Consider the following 23,116-nt stretch of genomic DNA (forward strand, 5'->3'; position numbering starts at 1 on the left):
GCCAAGGCAGAAAGGCTTAGGTTGGCCTGGAGTTGATGAATTCTTTATTCAGAGTGACCCACAACCCAAATACAAATTGCTAAATGACTCTCTGTCTTACACAGCCCCTTCTACTTCCACGGTAACAGTGCAAAAGTAATGGTACCAAGAAGAAAGGTGGCAGAGGGCACGAAGAATCACACTGTTTAGATCATTTAGAAACATTCATTTAAACTGCAGTTACTTCCTACTTATCCTGAATATGGCTTGTTTGTAGTTGTTTGCTTGTTGTCTCTCCCCCACACCTCTTGGATTGTGAACTCCTTGAGGGCAGGGGTTGTCTTTTACCTCTTTTTGTATCCCCATCTCTTAGAACAATGCTGCACACAGTAGGTGCTTTAAAAATATTGCTTGATTGACCTTACTCTGAATGCCCAGCTAGGTTCTTGGCTCCTCCCTCAGGCTTCTGACTGACTAGCAGCATGACAGGCACAAGAAAGCGTTGGAACAATCGCTGCTGTTTGCTTTCCCTGCTTGAAATGTCCTTTCTCTGCTATGACTAAGTAAACTTCCCTTTGTATACTGATGGACTGGGAGAGCCTCGTTTCATTCCAGTTTTGAACCTTAGCTCTCAGCCCAGCCTGAGCCAAACCCAACCTACTGCACCATTAATGCATGCTTGCATTAATAACAAAAGGCTACCCCAATCAACTTGATGAACTTATGATTGTATTCCATACACTGGGAACTGATTGCTTTTGGCTGTTGCAGATCAACTAGAGATGAAGGAATTGGCTCATATTGTGGGTCAGAGCCACAATGAAAAAGGGGGGGGTATCAAATTGTAATTGTTCTTGTCCCTTCCACTCCCCTCGCCCCTACCTCTGCTTTCCAGAAAACAGACAAGAGCACATCAAAGCTAGGGACAAAAGTTCCAGAGTGAAAACCTCTCCATCCCCAGCTCCTGATGGCTACACTGAGGCAGAGGCACACAGCAGTTGCATGAGCTCCCAAACATGTAGCCTTGGAGTAGAGTTCCTGAACCACTGTCTCCTTGAAAAAGGAAGGGGGACTTCCCGGACAATGGTGAGTACCCAGAAAGTCCTGGAATCCGCACGTCTAAGAAGAAGATAGGGGAGTACTAAGTCCCTTAGGAGAAGGGCACCCTTTTACTCACCTCTCTGGAGGCCTAAACATAAACTATATTTGAGTTATTTTCTGAGACTTCCTAGAGGGAACTCCAGGTGGCAGCAAAACAGGCTAACGATTTAGGATGTATGTTGGGGGGAGGGTGTCACCCCTAAAACTGTATCTTTGATGGTACAGATGGGCACTGTGATGGACCGGGCCTTGAATAACATAAGATCAGGTTAGATTAAGTCTGGGAAGTTACATAGCTCTTTCAATGATATGATACTAAGCTGTTTGCTGATACAAAAAGCTATCTTTTCTTTCTTTTTTTTTTAAGGCAATTGGGGTTAAGTGACTTGCCCAGGGTCACACAGCTAGTAAGTGTCAAGTGTTTGGTCTGAGGCCGGATTTGAACTCAGGTCCTCCTGACTTCAGGGCTGGTGCTCTATCCACTGCGCCACCTAGCTGCCCCAAAAAGCTATCTTTTCAATACCATTCTCTCCCAGAGATGTTATAAGACTAGGAATTATCAAACACCTTCACCACTAAAGAGCAATGGTGAGAAGCATGGTGGGTACAAGTAGACAGCTATAACCAAGAGTCTGCTGGAGCCATCTCATCCAAGTTCACAGAGAGCCAACTGTTTTCAATGTGAGTATTTATACTTCAAAAATCAGCAAATGCTACAATCAGTGCTTGGTTTATTGTTCTGTTGATTGTCTAGACTTAAGAAAGTGCTGGAAAAAATATCAATAATGCAGATTAAATTTAAAAGTGTATCCTGAGCCCATACAGCTGGTTGTTAAAAATTTACCAGTATACCCCTAGCTATAACACATTAACAATAATAACTTCCATATAAAATGTGGCATAAAAGATAACATCTAGGATATGTATTAGCGGGGAAAAGGGTAGGTTGATTACATAGCAAGCAGGAAAGATGAAATGAATAGCACAAAAGGTGAAGTGGTATCCATTAAATATCTAAAGCCCTAGAAGAAGGCCTCTAGTGCAATGTGTAGATCTTTTATGGAAGATTTGTGAAAGGTCACAGAAAAGATTTGCACAGGATAAGAAAGCATGAATAGGCTGTGGTCTGCATCCATGGATGAAGTACTAATATCAGTAAGATCACGAGTCCACTGACATACATCAAGACATAAACATAAAACATATATAATCCAGAAATAAATTACACTTAGTTAGGCATGCATTGCTTTTTGTTGGGGGTATTTTGGTCACTGTAAAACATTTCTTTTGTAATGCTGCTTGTCTCAGGCTGACATCATGTAAATGAAATTTACAGTCTTTAAGCATACACCATCTGATGGCAGAAGGATGCGAATAGCCCAGAAACTTACCAGGTAATGAGGGGAGATTGGCTAAAATTCAAAATGTTGCTCCAGAAATAACTATATGAGGCATAGACTAACATCTCACACCCTATACCAAGATAATGTTTAAATGGGTGTATGATTTAGATATAAAGGGTGATATCATAAGTAAATTAGGAGAGCAATGAATAGTTTATCTGTCAGATCTATGGAGAAGGGAAGAATTTATGACCAAACAAGAGAACATTATGAAATGCAAAATGGATAATTTTGATTACATTAAATTAAAAAGTTTTTGAACAAACAAAACCAAGAAAACCAAGATTAGAAGGAAAGCAGAAAGCTGGGAAACAATTTTTACAGCCAGTGTTTCTGTTAAAGGCTTCATTTCCCAAATATACAGAGAATTGAGTCAAATTTATAAGAATACAAGTCATTCCCCAATTGATAAATGGTCAAAGGATGCAGGCAGTTTTAAGATGAAGAAATTAAAGCTATCTGTAGTCACATGAAAAAATGCTCTAAATCATCATTGATTAGAGAAATGCAAATTAAGATAAATCTGAGGTACCACCTCATACCTATCTGATTGGCTAACATGACAGAAAAGGAAAATGACAAATGTTGGAGAAGATGTGGGAAATTTGAAACACTAATGCATTGTTGATGGAGTTGTGAACTGATCCAACCATTCTGGAGACAAATTTGGATCTATGCCCAAAGGGCTATAAAACTAGATTTCCCTTTAATCTAGCAATAGCACTTCTAGGTCTGTGTCCCAAAGAGATAATAAAAAAGGGAAAAGGACCCACTTTGTAAAAAAAAAAAATATTTATAGCAGCTTTTTTTGTGGTGGCAAAGAATTGGAAATTGAAGGGATGCCCATCAATTGGGAAATGGCTAAACAAGTTGTAGTATATGAATGTAATGGAATACTACTGTTCTAATAAGAAATGATGAACAGGTGGACTTCAGAAAAACCTGGAAAGACTTACATGAACTGATGCTGACTGAAGTGGGCAGAACAAGGAGAACATCGTACATAGTAACAGTAAATCTGTGCAATGATCAACTATGAGAGAATTAGCTCTTCTCAGCAATACAATGGTCCAAGATAATTCCAAAGGACTCATGGTGGAAAATGCTATCCACATCCAGAGAAAGAACGATGAAGTCTGAATGCAGATTGAAGCATACTATTTTTTACTTTTTTTTGCTTTTTGTTTTTTCTTTCTCATGTTTTTCCCTTTTGTTCTGATTCTTCTTTCACAACATGACTAATGTGGAAATATGTTTAACATGATTATACATGTATAACCTATATCAGATTGCTTGCTATCTTAGAGGGGAGGGAGAGAGAAAAATTTGGAACTCAAAATCTTATAAAAATGAATGTTGAAAATTATCTTTACATATAATTGGAAAAAAATAAAATACTATTAGGTGCAAAAAAGAAAAGAAATAACTATATGGTCCTACGTTCCCAATTAGACTATAAAATTCCCATTGGAATTAACTGCATTCCCCATTAAACTGAGCTGTCTGTACACCTCTCCATCCTCATTTATCCCAACAGATTCAGGCAGATACCAGACTAATTTTCCTGTTGTCGTAGCTGTTGTTCAGTTGTTTCAGTTGGGTCCTACTCTTCATGACCCCATTTGGGGTTTTCTTGGCAATGATTCTAGAGTGGCTTGCTATTTCCTTCTCCAGCTCATTTTACAGATGAGGAAACTGAGGCAAACAGGGTTAAGTAATCTGTCCAGGGTCACCCAGCTAGTAAGTGAGACCAGATTTGAATTCAGGAAGATGAGTCTTCCTGACTGCAGGCCCGGTACTCAGTGCACTATGGCGCCACCTAGCTGCCCAATCTTCCTAACTTTTGTAGTACTCCCCTACATCGGCTCTTCCTTGCCTGACTCCCCTGGGGCCTGGCTTTCGAGGCTCTCTGGAATCCATCCTGCTTCTACAACCCTACTTCTTCTTACCACCAACCTTCTATTCCCCACTCCCCACTGTGGCTCCCCAAATTCTACCTACAATGAGAGATTTGAACTAGATGACCACAAAGGTCCATCTCAATAGAGTCTGTGGTACTAGATTTCCTTCCGTGACTGGAGGAGGCCCACCTCCTCCAGTCAGCCTGTCAATAAACATTTATTAAGTACCTGGTGTGTGCCAGGCAGTGTGCTAAATACTGGAATTATTCCTTCTCCATGAAGACTTCCCCAACTACCTCCAGCTATTTCTCACATTCTTCTGTACTTCTGCTGCACTAATTATTATCTATCCAGCACTTCATGATATACTGTGCCTCATCATTCTGTGCCTAAATCTTGTCTCCTAACTGCAGTATAAGCTCCTTGAGAATAAAAATGAAATCTTGTCCTTTTCATGTCCCATGCTACACTTAGTGTAGGATTAGTACATGGTAGATGGTGCAGTGGAAAGAATGTCCAGCCTGGAGTCAGGAAGACTCATCTTCCTGAGTTCAAATCCAAGACACTAGTTTAGACATTTCCTAGCTGTGTGACCCTCAGCAAGTCACTTAACTCTATTTGCCTCAGTTTCCTTATGTGCAAAATGAGCTTGAGAAGGAAATGGCAAACCACTCCAGTATCTTTGCCAAGAAAACCCCAAATGGGGTCATAAAGAGTCAGATAAGGCCAAACAACAAGAAGAAAAGTATAGGGGGCAGCTAGGTGGCACAGTGGATAGAGTGGACCTGAGTTCAAATCCAGTCTCAGGCACTTAACACTTACTAGCTGTGTGACCCTGGGTAAGTCACTTAACCCCGATTGTCTTACCAAAAAGCAAAAAAAAAGAAAAAAAGAAAGGTATAGAATAGTTGATTGCTTGAGGTGGATCAATCAACAAGCATTTATTAAGTGCCTACTATGTGCTAGGAAGTGGGAGTGCAGAAACAATGGGAGTGGAAAAATGCAAGGCAGGTCTGCTGGCACCCCTTTTTAACCCTTTCTGGATGCCAGAAGCAGGAAGGGTAGGCTTACACTGATGATGGCATTCTGGGCCTCATCGTTGTGAACAAGCTTTGCCCTCTCCAAGGCTTTCTCAAAGTTGCTCACGGCAGCCTCGTAGTCTTTCAACTTAACTGTAAAGAAAGGGGGGAAAGGGAAGTGGTTATTAACAACAGACAGCACCACGTGGGCCCTGTGGCTCCCCCAGTCTGATTTGAAGGTCGGGTCATCCGTTGCTTGGTACTAAGGACTTAGCATGGTACTAAGGACTTAGCTTGGTACTAAGGACTTAGTTGTACCAAGATGGCTACTAGGGGCCAAAAGCAGGGGAAGATGCTGAACTGCCTTCAAGCAAACTGGATTAATACAGTTGGCCTCTTCATCAGCAAGCTAGGTGGCACCATCCTTTCCCCAAGTCTTTGACCTTAGGAGTCATAGTGCTGGAGAAGCCTTAGAGATGATTTCATCCAGCCCCCTCACTTTACAGATCTGAGGGAACAAAGACAAAGTAACTTGCTCAGAATCACTCAGCTCATGAGTGGCAAAGCTTGCTGTGGCACCTAGGTGTCCCAAGCCCAAAGCCAGTGTATTTGTCCCCTGCTCCCCACTGCTTCCCATCCCCTCCCCACCCCTACTTGGCAAACTGAAGCTGACCAGGAGCAAATCCACCATGTAGAAAAAGAGGCTGGCAGAGAATGGCTGGGCTCCCCACTGTCTCAGGGTTCGGTTCATTCTGGGAGTCCCACAGCCTGCAAAGAGGAGGGCAGTGCTGCCTCCTCCCCTCGCCCCACCTCATGCTGTCCCTTCAGCACTCATCACCCCATGTTCCTTGGCATGTGAGTGTGGCCTCTAAGTGCTCTCCAGACATGTCTGTGTGTCCCTCCATCCGAGCTCCCTGCATGAATGGGAGTCCCGAGTGCAAGAGCTCTTTCATTACACTGCGTGAGCCTCCTGGTCAGGGATGGGCACAAGGGAGACTGAAAACAGACACCCAACAACAAAGGAAGTGTATGGGGCTGGGGGAGGGGGCAGTGGTGGCGTTTATGAGACTTGGCCCTTGTTTTTCATTGCCTTACGACTCCTTTTACCGGTTTTTTTTTTAATTCAATTTAAATCCCCCCCAATTAGACTGTATAAGCTCCATAAGGGCAGGGACCATTTCTTCCCCTCTTCACTCCCCCTCCCTCCAAGCCCATTGTACTCTGCTCACAGCAATTACTTAATTATTAGTTGACTAAGTTTGGATCATTCCAGTCAGAGACATGAGGCCATGGGATAGTGTCCAGTCAGAGTCAGACTGGATAGCCCTAAGTGGGCAACACCATGAGATGGCCCAATGGACATTAAGCCTGGTCAGGACAGTTTGATGGCATTGTGGCTTATGTCAGAGGGGAAAGGGAGGGTTGGGGTATCTGCCTGTACCTTGTGCCTGGGCCACCAGAACACTTGCATTGAGTTGCCACTCAACATCACCCTCCTCTTCAGCGCATGCCTGAGACTTCTCCCCATACTCCTGAGCTTCCCAAGGCCGGTTGAGTTCCAGGTAGCAGCGGCCGATCTCATGGAACAGCCAGGTCTTCTCCAGGCTGGTTTTTGCTAGAGGGATCTTCTCCTCCCACCTGAGAAAAGGCCAGGGTAAGGGGGCAAGCTTCTTGCCCTCAGCCCTCTCCTACATCTGCAGGACCCTGGAGCCATGTTAAGTCTCATCAGTTCAGCTCCAGAAGCCAAGTGAATAATCATTAAACACCACAGTGTTACAATAGGCCATGTGATCTCTTGCTTTCAGATAAAATAAAATTTACCCTGTAGGGTAAATAATTTCTCCCCTTTTTAAAGAATTGCAGAGAAAAGAGAGATTCTAAATTCCTTGCTTACCTGTTCTATTATCATATATTTCTTTAGGAAGTTCTTTCTGAAATCTAACAAACTCCTTGTGCTGTAGAACATGCTCATTTCTGCATATTCTATTCTCAGAGGAAGAAAGAATAATCAGTGGGTCCCCTTCATCTGAAGAAGCTCCTTCTACAAATGTGAAAACAATCCTTCATTTTCCCAGTTACCCAGGCTCAAAATCTTGTGCTTATCTTTGACTCTCCCCTCTTCTTCACCCCAAACTCAACCAAGTATGAACTCTAGGTAATTATACATCAAAAATATCTTTCAAATCTGCTCCCCCCACTTCCTAGTTCCTCTGCTACCAGCCAGTTTCAGAACCTCAATGCCATCAATGCAATAGCACCCTAATTGACTTTCTTCTCTCTGCTCACAGCCATTCTGTGTTTTGTATCACTTCTAGGGACCTCAGATACTGAGACAATAAGCAGCTCACATTTATAAACCACCTGAAGGTTTGCAAAGTGCCTTCCTCACAGTGAAATAGGGATTTTAAGTACTCCATTTGTTCAGTGAAGTTAAATGACTTGCCCAAGATAACAAGCAGTGAGTGTTAGAGCCAGGATTCAAACTTAGGTCTGTCTGAAAAAGAAGAAAACTGCTTAACTATGTAGCAGTGGTGGTCTGGTGAGGTGAGCAGGATAGTTGAGCCATTCCTATTTGCCCCTCACACCCTACCACTGATCCATTGTCCAGATGAGTTTCCCAGTGTAAATACTCTTCCTCTGCTCTAAGGAGTTGTATAAAGAATGTGTAATTTTCCCTCTCTCTCTCCCTCCCTTCATCTCTCTCTCTCTCTGCTTCTTTTTCTTTTATTTTTTATTATTTTTTTTGGCTAGGCAATGGGGTTAAGTGACTTGCCCAAGGTCACACAGCTAGTGAGTGTCTGAGGCCGGATTTGAACTCAGGTCTTCCTGAATCCACGGCCAGTGTTCTATCAACTGTACCACCTAGCTGTCCCTATCTGCCTCTCTTTCTCTGTCTCTATCTCTGTCTGTCTCTCATTTCTGTGCCCCTAGTCAGAGATAGAGCTCTGGTTAAACTGTATTAGCTGTCTCTCTCTCTCTCTCTCTCTCTCTCTCTCTGTGTGTGTGTGTGTGTTCTTTGAGAATGCACCCTCCTCAACTGTCTTCTTTCAATTTATTTCCAATAAATACACCCAGGCTTGTGGTTAAAACTCATTAAGATGCAGTAAACATTTAAAACAAAGAAAGGTAAAAAGACTTTTCTTATGTCTTAAAGGAAGGGCTTTACTTTTCTAAGAAGGGGTAAAGGAAATACAGGATTAGCACTTTGAAGTTTCTAGTCTGGGGAGTTTCATCAGCATCTGTCCTTCCTGATGTTCTCCACCAGCTCCGTCTCACTCCTAGGGTCTCAGCCTCCTTACTTACTCCTTACCGTCGCCCCTGCTCTCCCAGTTCTACAAACCTCATGGCCTCTCTTTTTCCAGCCCAAGATTCCGCTGCAGCCCTCAGCTGAGGTACTGCTGTACTCTTTCAGAATGAGAAGGAACACTTATCCTAGCACTGACGGAAACTGCTGAGGTCTGTCATCTCCCATGCAAGTGAAAGAGTTAGGGTCATCCAGTAAGCTAGTGCCCTATTAGGATTAGTCTTACCTTTATCTTCCATTGCAAGCTAAGTTGGCTCAGTGAGAAACTTCACCCTACCCTATGGGGTCCATCCACGACATTTCCCAAGTCTTCATCTCTCCAGGTGGTCCAAGCAAATGTTGCACTAGGGGCAAGCTCTCTATCCTTGTGAACTGCTTGGCAGCTTTCCTGGCCTTCTCATAAGCAAACAAGCTTCTCAGATGCTTTATAAGGTACAAATGATCCATTCAAATCTGAAAGGAGCGCATTCTTTTTCAAATGCCAACGCAATCTTTTACTTAGAGTCCCCAAACTAGTTGTCTCTCTAGTATAGTACAAAGAGTGCTGGATTTGTAGTCAAAGAACCTGGGTTCAAATTCTGGTTCTTGCCATTAACCTGTATAACCTTGGGCAAGTCACTTAACCTTGCTGGGCTTCAGCTTTCACAAATGTAAATGGACTAATTGGACTAAATGATCTCAAAGGTCCCTTCTATCTTTAAATCTATGATTTCATGGTCTTACCATACAGGATAGATACAATATAGAAAGATGAACAGCAATCTAAACATCTAGAAAATCACCTGAACACTGGAACCAAAATCAAAGAAAGGTGCCCATAATAAATCTCATGGCCTAGAACGTCAATATAAAAATGCACAAAATATAAATACTGACCGAGGGGTACAAATGATCTTAAGCTAAATTTAAAAAAAAAAATTGATCTATAAGTATCATTGAGATTTGGGGGAATGGAACCCATAAAGACGGCTCTGGAAGAGTCTTGTATTCAAAAGCAGCAAGATGGGTAAAAGGGGTGGGAGCAGAAGGGCAGAACAAGCTTGTTTGTTTGGAAGAGAGGATTACTTGAGGCAATGCAGTAGCCAGATAGGGAAAGCATGATGGAAAGGATTTGGATCAATGGAGATCAGCTGAGGCAAAAACAAAAACAATCTTGCCATTAAATTATACTAGAGACTTCCTGGACAAAAAGAAGAGTAGAAAGTTGGGAAACAGGTCACGAGTGTAACATGGAGGAATGATATGGTATTGATAGAGGATTTCAATTATCTGGAAATCTATTGAAGTTCCCTCTCACTGGAAAAAGAGAATTTCATTAAAGAAAATGGCAACCATAGGACAACATACTGAAAGTTTCAGGATGCAACCAAAGCAGTCCTTAAGGGAAAATTTATATCTCTAAACATTTTCATCAGCAAAATTGGAAAAATAACAATCAAGTAATTGGGCATGCAACTAAAGTTATTAGAAAAGCAACACATTTTTTAAAAACTCCAACCAATCACAAAAACAGACATTCTTAAAATCAAAAAAGAGACAAAACTGAAAACAACAAAAATTGAACGGATAAATAAAAGTAGGAACTGGTTTTCTGAGAGAAAAAAAATACCCAATTAAATATGTAAACCATTAGCTAATCTGATTAAAAAAAAAGAAAAACTTAAAGAAAACCAAATTGCCAATATAAAAAATGAAACAGTGTGGGAAAGACTTAGAAGTTAAGCTTGCGTAGCAGAACACAGGAATTCTGGGGAGGACTTTCAAGATCTTGAGGATAGTCCCTCAACCAATCAGAACATGCCCCAAACATTCTGAAAAACCACTTCTTCCTTGAGACAGAGCTCTAGGGGCTAAACTGGTTGCAACAGGTCAGGGTCAAGGACTGGGCACTTGCTTAATAAACTTACTGAATGTTAACTAACACACTCCAAGGGCAGAGATAGCCACCATTTTTGAACATGGGATGCATGATGGGGAGGGATTAACATGACAAGGAGTAATATGAGATGGGCTGTTCAGGAAGAGTGTAACCCAAATGAGCTGGTCCAATCCCAGCTCAAATGGGAGAAGTATGGATTTTACTAACCATTCAAAAGTTGGCTCTACTTCTGTATTGGCACACATGTGCCACACTAGGGTGCAGTGTGCCTGCTTCTCAAGAGAAGTGTAATAAAGGCTTTCCTTCACACACTCCTGTAGTAGATTTTTGTTTCAGATTTTTCTAACAGAAAAATTCACAATACATTAAGAAGAGATAGCAGAAAATATTAGAAACTATTTGGCTTAATTATATGCCAACAGAATTGAAAAATAAAATGAACATTTGCAAAACATAAACTACTCAGATTAACAAAATGAGAAGAAGAGAATTTAAGTAACCCCAATCTCATAAAAAGAAACTGATCAATTCATACAGGAACTCCAAAGAAAAAAATCCTAGGACCAGATGGATTTACAACTAAAAGTTATTAGACATTCAAAGAACAATGAATACCAAATATTGCACAAATTATTTGAAAAAAAAATAGGGAAAGAAAGGATCCTACAAATTCTTTCTAGGAGACAAATATGGTCTTGATTCCTAAGTCAGGAAAAGGTAATGCAGAGAAAGTAAATCACAGAACAATATCTTTAATCAATATTGACACAGAAACATTTAATAAAATTTTAGCAAAGTGTTTATAACATATTTAAAAGATCATATTACATGATCAGGTTGGAGTCACATCAGAAATGCAGGGTCAATTCAATATTAGGAAATCTTAACATCATAGATCATGTTAATAAGAAAACAACTATAACAACATGACTATATCAATAGATGCAGAAAAAGGTTTTGACAAAACAGAATACTAATATATATTTAAAAATTTTAAAGCACAGGAAAAAATGAACCTTTCTTAATGTGGTAAATTTTGCTGTTGTTGTAGGGGCAGCTAGGTGGCGCTGTGGACAAGAACTTGGAATCAGAACTTGGGCTTGGAATCAGGAAGACTTAACTTCCTGAGTTCAAATGTGGCCTCAGACACTTAACTGTGTCTTAGTTGTGTGACCCTGGGCAAGTCACTTAACCCTGTTTGCCTCAGTTTCCTCATATGTAAAATGAGATGGAGAAGGAAATGGCAAACCACTCCAGTATTTCTTGTCAAGAAAACCCCAAAATGAGGTAACAAAGAGTGACTAAAATGAAGGACTGAACAACAACAACAAAAAGAAATTAACTGTAATGGAGAAATGCGACTGGCCTTTTTGATAAGGTCAGTAATAAAGCACGGATGTGCACTGTGACCACTATTATTTATTATAATTCTAGAAGTTCTAGCTATAGCAATAAGACAAGAAAAAGAAATTGAAGGAATAAGTATAATCAAAGAAGAAATAAAATTATCATTTCTGGCAGATAACATGATGGTTTACTTAGAAAATCTTAGTGAGTCAACTAAAAATTTATTAAAACAATTACAAACATCAGTAAAGTAGCAGGATATAAAATAAATCCACACACAAAAAAATCAGCTTTTCTTAATAGTACCCCACCCCTCCAAAAAAGGCAAAGAAATTCTGTTCAAAATAACTGGAGAATATACAAAATATGTGCAAGTCCAAAGCTCTCTTTTAAAAAAACACAGACTACAACACTCTTTTAAGTACAAAATACTCTTTTACAGAGATTAAGTGACGTAAATAATTGGAGAGATATTAACTACTCATAGTTAGACCATGCCCATATAATAAAAATGACAATTCTACTTAAATTAGTTTGTAGATTCAATGCTATATCAAACTACCAATGTTTTACTTTACAGAACTAGTACAAATAAGGAGAAGTTTCACCTGGATGAACAAAAGGTCACAAATTCCAAAAGAAATAATAAGGGGAAAGTGGGAAGGAAGGAGGCCTATTAGTACCAGATCTCAAACTACATAACAAATAGTGATTATCAGATTCTTTGGAAATGATCTAAAAAATAGAAAAGTACACAAGACCCAGATACAATCAACAGTAGTAAAGGTGAGGCCTCATTATTTGCCAAAAATTACTGGCAAAGTTGGAAAATAATCTGGCAGACAATAGGTATAGAACAACACCTCATGCCTTCTGCCACAATAAGGAACACATGGACATATGACCTAGATGTAAAAGATCTATCATAAACAAATTAGAGGAGCAAGTTAAGAGATACTTTTCACAGCTATGGAAAGCTGAAGAGTTCTTAACCAGATAAGAAATAGAGAGTTTCACAGGAGATTAAAAAAATGGACAATTTTGATTACATAAATGAAAAATTGGAAGAGAATTAAAATGGGAAGGGAAAATGTTAACTAGGGGAAAATCTTTGCAATAAATTTCTCTAATAAAGGTCTGACATACAAGATAAATAGGGAATTCTTATACACATATAAGAACAATAGTGAGTCCTCAAAATGTAAATGGTCAAAGGCTCCAAACAGGGATTTCTCAAAAGAAGAAAGAAAGCTGTCAATAACCATGTGATTCTTTCTTGGAGTTTTCTTCCCATGATCCATAGCCATAACAACCTCTATTTTCCAGGTGTTAGATATGAGCTCTCATGATCATGGTTCAAAACAGTTTCTACCACGCTTGCGCAGTAGATAGAGGGATGAAGTGATGTAAAATTGTGAGGCTATTGCTGGCAATATGCCTTCTTCTTCTGTTGCCCTTTAAAGCAAGTGGACACTGGTCAATGACTGGGGACCCCCATAGGGGTGAATGTGCAGGATGAATGCTGTGTATGCCTTGATCGGCCCCCATCAAGGCTTGGGAGGGGGAATCTGTGTGTTTGCCCCAACCGGCCCCCATTGAGGCTTGAGGGGATTTAGGGGAGTGCACAAGTTGTGCTAGTCTCGACTGACCCCATCAAGATGAGGGGTAGTTGTGCCCCCTTCACGCCGGCCCCTTCGAGAAAGGTTATTAGGGAATGTTGTAGGAGTTGGTACTTTCATTATCAGCAAACTGCCTTTGAGAAGACTAGACTAGAATAAAGTAAGCCTATTTAACCCCTTATTATGACACCATTCCTGTCTTCCCGTCTGACTGGATCAAAAGCGAACCTGCCAATGAGAGAGGTGTTAGAAGCCCTCCTGTGTCTCTTTCCTAAGAAATGGCGTAGTTGATGTGTTTATTTGTTCAACATTAGCCATGAAAAAGGAAAGAAAGAGAGAGAAAGAGAGAAAGGAAGGAAGGAAGGAAGGAAGGAAGGAAGAAAGAAAGAAAGAAAGAAAGAAAGTAAGAAAGAAAGAAAGAAAGAAAGAAGGAAAAAAACAGCAATTGTTAAGGAGGACCTGAGAGGACCAGCACACTGATGAACAAACTGCAGAAGGAGCCGTGAAGCGATCCAGCCACTCTGGAATGCCATTTGGAACAATAACCCCCATCCCACTTCAAAAAGTCAATAAACTGTGTATACCTTTTGATCCAACAGGACTAAAAACAAAGTGGCTGGCCACCAAATGGAGAATGGATAAACAAATTATGACATATGAATGCAATGGAATAGTATGTGTCATAAGAAACCACCAAAGGGATTCAGAGAAACCTGGGAGGGTTTGTATGAAATGGTGTAGCATGAAGTGAGCACAATCAGGAAAACACCTTGTATGAAGACTACCACATAAAGAAAAAGAACTGTAAAAAACAAATGACACCGAGTAATTGCAATGACCAACCCTGACCCCAGAAGCCTGAGGATGAACCATGTTGGTTCCCACTTCCTAGTAGAACAATGGGGGACTAGATGCTCAGAATGAGACAGCCATTTTTGGGCACAGCCAATGTGTAGATCTGTTTTGCACAACTTGTTACAAGGGACAGCTTTAATTTTCATTGTTGAGGTTGTTGTTGTTAAGGCAGTAGAGTTAGGGGGAGTGGGGTTCCCCCCTCACGTCTCTTCCCCTTCAATCAGTCTTCCACAAAGCCAACCACCAAAGTGCTTTTCCTAAAGCTAGGATCTCACCACATTAATAGTCAGACACCTGCACTCAATAAACTCCAATGACTCCCTATTACCTCTAGGATCTGTTTGTCATTAAAGATCCTTCACAACCTGTACATTTTCATTCCACTTGTACTACATGGCAACTGAAATCAACCATTACCAGCCACAGGGGAAACTCTGCCAGCTCAGAATTCCTTTGGTCTGGGATTCCTGCCCTGGTTACTCTTCTGCAGGCTTTAGACAGGGCTGGAAGCTGGAACTGAGACCCTGCTCCACTCCTGGGGTCAGAGCCCCACAGCTGCTGCTTGGTTCTGAATTTGCTCCTTGCTTTGAACTCCACCACCGCCAGGTGCAGTTAGGCCTGATTCTGTGACCTGCAAGCAGGGAGTAAGCAACAGAACTGCCAGCTGGCTCCCTTCCTGCATCCTACACAAGGTTAAGCCCCTCCTGTGAGCTTAGTGGGACTCATGTAAAGGTCTCCACATGTCACTCTGTTTAAACCCTGGGTTGTATTTGCAAGTGGTGCTTCACCTGAGAACTACCTTTACTTGACCTGTAGTAACTTTACCTGTTCAGGTCAGTCTGCCTCTGCTGTATCCAAGTGGACACAGAGTTCTCCAGGGAAACTGCAGCTCTGCTATGCCAAAATCTACTAAATAAACATCCCTGGATTATCAGCATTAATTGGGGTCGACTCCGGTCTGTTCAAAGAACTGGCAGAATATTCTAGGCAGTAAGTTGGGGCTCAATATCTAAACACTTTGACAATCCATGCCTCCAATATGGAAGCCTGAAAGAAAATAAACAATTATGGCAGAGGACTAGGAAGGAGTTCAGCAAGGTTCCCCTCACCCCAACTCCTCCAAACAGATCTAGAAAGTACACCAGACCAAATCCTGAGTAGGAAATCCAACACAAAATCCAACACATCGACTTATTTTTCCAACCCAGGTTGGCATAGGGAGATAGGCAAAGAAGTCTATGGGCATTACGGATGGGGTCTGGCCAGGAGCATGCTGACTGCAGCATTCCAGCACAGGGAGAGGCTGTGCACCAGGGCAAAAAGAGGCCCTAGAGCCAGCACAGAGCAGCCTAAACGTGTGCCGGAATAGGTGCCTCCAGGCAGCTCTATACCTCAACCCAGTGCCAGGTCATAAATCTAGGGAAGGCGAGTGAGGAGGCCTGTGCCCAGGGCTGGAGTTCCAGGTAAGAAGTAGTCACAATGCACTAGGCTGTGTGCTGACCAAGAAGTGAATTCAGAAGCAAGTAGCAGCTGTGTGACTCTGATCCCAGGAATGGAGCAGGGTCCGCAGTTGCAGCTTCTAGCCCAAGCTAAAGCCTACAGAAGAATAACCAGGGCAGAAATCCTCATCAAAGGGAAACCTACAGTTCTATCACTTTGAAACAGCAGACCTGGGCCAGCTAGGTGGCACAGTGGATAGAACTCTGGCCTTGGAGTCAGAAGGACCTGAGTTCAAATCCAGCCTCAGACACATGACACTTACTAGCTGTGTGACCCTGGGCAAGTCACTAAATCCCATTGCTGCTGCAGCCAAAAAAAAAAAGAGAGAGAGAGAAAAGAAACAGCAGACCTTTCCAGCTAGCTGACAGTGGCTGAGTCCAACAGCAGTCTTCTGAAACTCCAACCAGGGGTAAGCTCTTGCAAAGTATAGAACAGGAGGGTAGTGATAAGACTTTGACCTGGAAGAACCACTTCAGGAGCACCAAAAACATGTAGATCCCCAGCCTAACCTGTCCTGAGATCCTGCAATACCACAATACTCAATATCTCAAGAAATCAGAAGCAGGACTAGCCCACACATTTCCTCCATATGTGTGCAAAGCCTGGCCCTAACATATAAAGTCCAAAGTTAGAAAGGAAGTAATTGACTGGGAGAATGAGGAAAAAAAAAAAAGAATCTCACTATGAAAAAAACAATCATGGTGAAAGAGACTCTCAAGACACAAACACAGAAGATGAGAATGACCCCAAAATATCTACAAGCAAAGATTCAAAGAAAAATACAACTTGGGCACAAATTCAACTAGAATTTCTGGAAGCGATGAAGCAGGAATTTTTTATAACATTATTCCCTGACTACATGTAAAAACAATTTTTAACATTCTTTTTTTTTTTCAATTTTGAGTTCCAAATTCTTTCCCTCCCACCTTCTCTCACCTCCCACAACCCCGAGGCAGTAAGCAATCTAATGTAGGTTATACATGTGAAGCAAGAATTTTTTAAAAGAGTTTAAAATGTTTTTATAAATGAAGTGAGAATCTTAGAGGGGAAAATGAAAAAGAAATGAGAGCTGTGGGAAGAGTTAACTGGAAAAAAGAATTAATAGTGGGGCAGCTAGGTAGCACAGTGGAAAAAGTACTGGCCCTGAAGTCAGGAGGACCTGAGTTCAAATCCAATCTCACTTGACACTTACTAGCTGTGTGACCCTGGGCAAGTCACTTAACACCAATTGCCTAAAAAAAAAAATAAAAAAGAATTAATAGCGTGGCACAAGAGTAAAACATTACATAAGCAATAAGCTCTCTGAAAATCAGAATGGACCAAATACAGTAAAAAATAATGACTTCATGAGACAAGAAATATTAAAACACAGTCAAAAGACAAAAAAAATAGAAGAAAATTAGTTTTTAAGAAACTGACCTGGAAATTAGATTAAGGAGAGAAAATTTAAGAATCATTGGACTATTTGAAATCCATGACCAAAAACTGATCCTAAACATCATATTTCAAGAAATCATTAAAAAAAAAAACCTGCCCAGATGTCTTAGAACCAGAAGGCAAAATAGAAATAGAAGGGATCCATCAGTCACCTCCTGACAGAAACCTCAAAAATAGAAACTCCCAGGAACATTATAGCCACGATTCAGAGCTTGCAGGTCAAAGAAAAAGTTCTGCAAGCAGCCAGCAAGAAAGAATTCAAGTACTGTGGAGCCAGAGTCAGGATCACACATGATTTAGCAGCCACCTCAAAAAAAGAAACAGAGCTTGGAATAAACCAAGAACAACTTACCCAGAGAAACTCAATGCAATTCTATAGGTGAAACAAACTGCCTTTTAATGAAATGGAGGACTTCTAAATATTTCTAATGAAAAGACCAGGGCGGAAAAGAAACACTGAAGTGCAAACACAGGAATCAAGAGAAACGTAAAAAGGTAAATATGCATGGATAATCATAAGGGACTAAACAATGATAAACTGTTTATAGGGAGATGCTAATCATCATCATGGGTCACAGAGTGAGCCTAATTAGACAAAGGGTCTGGGAGTAGTTCTGTTACATCTTGATGATCTTAAAAGAAGAGTGGAAAGGGAAGGGAAGAGGAATGAAGGAAGGGAAGGGGAAAATGGAGAGGAAGAATGGGGAAAATTAGCTCACATAATTGGGGTAAGCAAGTGGAAGTCTATACAAACAGGACGGAAGAGGAGTGAGTGGCTGAAACTTGAATCACACTCTGAACTGGTCAAAGGAGAGAAGAATACACACACACACACACACACACACACACACACTTCACTCCATGGGGTGACAGGATGGAAAGAGGAGAGGGAAGAAGGAGAAATAAGAGAAAGGATAGATATAGATTAAGGGAGCTGTTATGTACAATCTACTTCACAGTCACCTAATCTTTCTGACTCAGAAAATTGCCCTCTTTGAGACAGAAGCCCTCAGAAACTCTCTGCAGGAATTGTTGTTCACCAGCGAGTCCTGTGGCCTGAATGCCTGGATACTTCACCCATAGTAGTGGTACTTTAAAAGTCTGGGAAGATTCAGATATGTGCAGACTATCAGACTTTGAACAAGGGAATTAATGTGGATCAGTAAATCATGCCACAAATTCAAAATGCACCATCTACTAGGTCACCAGGAATTTTCTGTGTTGGACTTAGAAAAGATGACTTTCATCTGACTAGTGGGATTCTACCATTTTGAGTACATGCTCCAAGAAATGTCTGGGACTCATGTCACTTTCTACTAGTTCATGGATAAGGTGGGTGATGACATGAACTAATAGAGGTGTTGGTACATCTGGATGTTCTCACTGTATTCGGGAGACATCGGAAGAGCATAAAGAATGTACTCTGGCAGGGACCCAAACCCAGGTCAGGAACTTACAGGGCTCAGACCAGGGGATGACAGTCAGACTTTGCCCTGGATCAGACCACTCTGGGAGCGCTGAAAACATGCAGGTTCCCAATCTGTCCTTAAAACCCCGGACACTCAAAACCCCAAGAAAGCAACAACAGGACCGGCCCCAACTTTTCCTCCACAAGTGTGGCAGAGCCCAGGCCTAACATCAAGTCCGACATCAGAAAGCAGGTTGGGAGAATGAGCAAACAAAATGAAACAAACAAACAAAAGAATCCGACCATAAAAAGCAATTATGGTGATAGAGATACTCAAGCCACAGACACAGAAGAAAATGACTCGAAAACATCTACAAGCAAAGCCTCAGAGAAAAAGGCAGCTGACTCTGGGCGGAGTGACTCCTTCCTTGCTAAGCCTCTTTTCCCTAACACCTAGCTCAATAGTGCCCAGGAGAACCCATAAGGTCCACAAACTCCACTGGAACTCTTGAAACAGATGAGGTAAGAGTTTAAAAGAGATTTTAAAATGTTTTTATAAATAGAATGAGAGCACGTGAGGAAAAAATTGGAAAAGAAATGAGAGTCAGGGAAGAAGGCACTGAAAAGGAATTAACAGTTTGGCACAAGAGGCACAAAACTTTGCCTGAGCAACAAAGTACCTGAAGATGATAACAGACCAAATAGAAGCAATGACTTCTTAAGGCAATAAGAAATATTAAAACAAAGTCAAAGCTGCGGGCTTGGAGTCAGGAGGACCTGAGTTCAAATTCAGCCCCAGACACTCAGCTGTGTGACTCTGGGCAAGTCACTTAATCCCAATTGCCTCACCAAAAAAAGGAAAAAAAAAATTCAATAGGCTGAAAAGTAGAAGAAAATGTAAGGTATCTCTTAATTAAGTAGGTGGGTCATGCAGTGTCTTAGCACAGAACAAGTACTGATCTCAACTTAAAAACACAAGTCACCTGACCATATCTGAAAAATTTTAGAGGACTAAAGACTTCTCTAGAATTTGCTGACTACTGTCAGAAATTTGTGAAGAAGTACATCATCATCACTAAGTTTCTGAATATTCTTAATCATGGGCAAGTAGGTGGGAACTAGAAGCAGAAGGACAGAAAGGAGCAATCTGGCTCTAACCCTCTGGCACCATTTTGGGATTGCTGGGATAAGAAATGCAAGTAGGTGTGATGGAAAATGCTATCCACATCCAGAGGAAGAACTATGGGGTCTGAATGCAGATCGAAGCATACTATTTTCACTTTTTTGTTGTTTTTTTGTTTTTATTTTTTCTTTCTCATGGTTTTTTCCCTTTTGTTCTGATTCTTCTTTCACAACACGACTAATGTGGAAATATATTTAACATGATTGTACATGTCTAACCTATATCAGATTGCTTGCTATCTTGAGGAGGAAAGAGGGAAGTGCAGGAGAGAGAACATTTTGGAACTCAAAATCTTACAAAAATGAACGTTGAAATCTATCTTTACATATAATTGGGAAAAAAAATAAAATGCTATTAAGTGAAAAAAAAAAAGAAATTCAAGTAGGCCTCCAAGGACTTAGTCAATCAGCAAGGATTTATTAAGCAACTATTGTGTGCCAAGCACTATACTAAGGGCTGGGGATACAAAGAAAAACAAAAGACGTCTCTACTCTAATGAGCTCATCATCTAATGAGGGAGGAAACATGCAAACAATTATGTGCAAAAACCAAGATATATTCAGGATATATTGGAGCTAATCAACAGAAAGACAGTACTAGCATTATGGGGGGTTGAGAAAGGTTTTTGTAGAAGGTGGGATTTTATCTGGGACTTGAAGGAGGTGGGCATGAGGAAGCAGAGCATTCCAGGCTTAATGGGCAGCCAGAAAAAATTCCCAGAGTCAGGAGATGTAGTATCTCATGTGAGGAATAGCAAGGAAGCCAGTGTCACTGGATCACAAAGGATGTGGGGATGAGTAAAATGTAAAAAGACTGGAAATGTGTAGGCCAGGGAGGTGGGGCAGGTTATAGAGGGCTTTGAATGCCAAGCAGAGGATTTTATATTTTACCCTGAAGGCAAGAGACAGTCACTGAAGTTTACTGAGTAGGGGGTGACATGGTCAGATCTGTGCTTTAGGAAGATCACTTTGACAGCTGAATGGAGGATGGATTGTAGTGAGGAGAAACTTGAGGCAGGGAGACCAACCAGCAGGCCACTGCAATAGATCAGGCATGAGGTAATGAGAGCTCACACTATTTTTTTTTTTTAACAAATCAAAAGAAGCCCATTATGTTATAGCCTGGGAACGGTGTTCTTCCAGGATAGTGGTTACCACCCTTCTGGCATGCAGCATCTGCCAAGAGAGCATGATAGCACGGTACAGGATGCAAATTTGGTTCCTCAGAGGGCAGACATGGCAGAGACGTAACAGGACATAAAATTGTTTTCTGATTGATCCAACACAAAGTATGAGAAAGCAGTTGGTGTCTCCAGAGTGGGTGGCAAGGGAGAGGCATCTCTTGGTTTATTGCTTCTCTGCCAAGATTTATTCTGACCAAGGTCAGGATTTTGAGAACAAGTTACTTCAGGAGTATTAGCTTTGGCAAGAATCTAGATGCCTAGAAGTCTTCCTGACTCTCCTCAAGGAGACTAGAGCATTTTAGTTGTATATTGGATACCTTAGGGAACCTTAACAGATAGCCCAAAGAGTCAGAATCTGGGGTTCTAGTACATGCATATAAAGCTACTTGAGCTAGGCACCAGAAACCAGTGTCTGCAGGCAAACAGAAAGTCCCCAAGAGGTGTCCTATGTGAGTCCTGGGAGCCTTGGGAACCCTGTGTCTGTACCTGAAAAGATGGAGCTCTCCCTTCATTCTTGAAGGAGGAGAAGCTGAAATCTTAGGAGATGTGAGAGGACAGGCAGACATCTCAAAGCCCCCAGCCACCCACCACTGCTGCAACCACTTCCATAACCACAAAGGTGCAGGAGAGAGAAGATGGAGAAAGCAAGAGACTACAATTGCTCCCTGTGGGTCAACACCCCAGGGAAACTCCTATTCCGGTCTCCCATTGTGCTGCCTGGCTCTTAAGGAATGGACTTTCACCTTCCTTATTTCTTTAGAACAGTCTGTTTGCTCTGTGTTGGCCAACGGTTGTCAAGAAAAAAAAAAGACTGCTTTCTCTAAGATAACATTCTGTATTTGGGGGGCAGAGGAGGGGGAAGGCATGTCATTCTGGGGAATTAAAGGAAGCAGTACAGTGACAAGCTATGGTTCGGTGGGTCTGAAATACATACAGAGAAAAGGAAACCCCCTTTCCAAATTGCCGATGTCTGGCTAGGGTTTTGGCAAGAACCAAAGGGACTTGATTGATAAGTAGCATGATAACTCCCAAAATACTGGAAAAAGGGGAAAAAAAAACTACTCTGGACCTCGTGGATTCTCCCAGGCACTATGGAGCTAAACTGTGATGTTAGCAAGTGAGGAGGAGGAGTTCCATCCCCCAGAGTCCGTGGCCTTGGGCACCTCCAATGTCCCTTTGTTCTTCCCATACAGGTTTAAAGTACCCTCACCCCAGCTGAGGGAACTAAGAGCTGTGACTAGACAAAAAGGCACACCTGAAGGTAGGAGTAAATAACCGAGGACAGTGGGAGCCAGATAGAGGGAATAGATCATTTCTTCTTCAGCCAAGCACCACCAACCCCTTGCGACACGGATTTAAAACTACCATTTTTTTTTTCTCTCTGCTTTTGGTGTTTAAATATAGTTTTAATTCTTTCTTCCTGCTTTTTTAAAGTAGAATTTTCCAGCATTACTGCTCTAAGTAGATAGGATACCTGGACTATAAAAATTAAAATTTTGATTTAAAAAAATTAATCTTGTATGGCATTTCTGTTTTTTCCTCATTTTTCCTTTGATGATTGTAGTTTAGAGTTGAATTTAGCTCAGTGCCATTCCCTCACTGATAAATTGTTAAATGATATGAATAGGCAGCTTTCAGAAGAAGAAATCCAAGCAATCAATAGCCAGATGAAAAGTTGCTCTAAATCACTAATAATTAGAGAATTGCAAATTAAAATAGCTCTGAGGTACAATCTCAGAGCCATCAGATTGGTAAAGCTGACAAAAAGGGAAAATGATAAATGTTGGTGGGGCTGTTGGAAAATGGAAAATGTTGGTGAGGCACATTAATGCATTGTGGTGGAGCCATAAACTAGTCCAACAATTCAGTAAAGCACTTTGGAACTATGCTCCCAAAGCTACTAAACTGTGTATATGGTGGATACCTCAAAAAGATTTTTTTTTAAAAGAGGAAAAGGATCTATATGTGATGGGGTATGGACCCAAGTCAAGACCCTTG

The 23,116-nt window shown here is 41.3% G+C and overlaps 1 protein-coding gene across 1 annotated transcript in view; it reads right to left on the reverse strand.

Moving 5' to 3' along the window:
- Positions 1 to 23,116, reverse strand: part of TTC25 (tetratricopeptide repeat domain 25) — a 52,818-nt gene that overhangs the window by 7,140 nt on the left and 22,562 nt on the right. Inside the window, exons 9-10 of the mRNA XM_027870475.1 lie at positions 6,845 to 7,041; positions 5,456 to 5,556 (exon numbers count right to left, since the gene is read on the reverse strand). Coding sequence (XP_027726276.1) covers positions 5,456 to 5,556; positions 6,845 to 7,041 — 298 coding nt within the window. The remainder of the gene's footprint in view (positions 1 to 5,455; positions 5,557 to 6,844; positions 7,042 to 23,116) is intronic.

Source organism: Vombatus ursinus, unplaced genomic scaffold (assembly GCF_900497805.2).
Source record: "Vombatus ursinus unplaced genomic scaffold, bare-nosed wombat genome assembly UNPS02014797.1, whole genome shotgun sequence".
NCBI lineage: Eukaryota > Metazoa > Chordata > Mammalia > Diprotodontia > Vombatidae > Vombatus > Vombatus ursinus.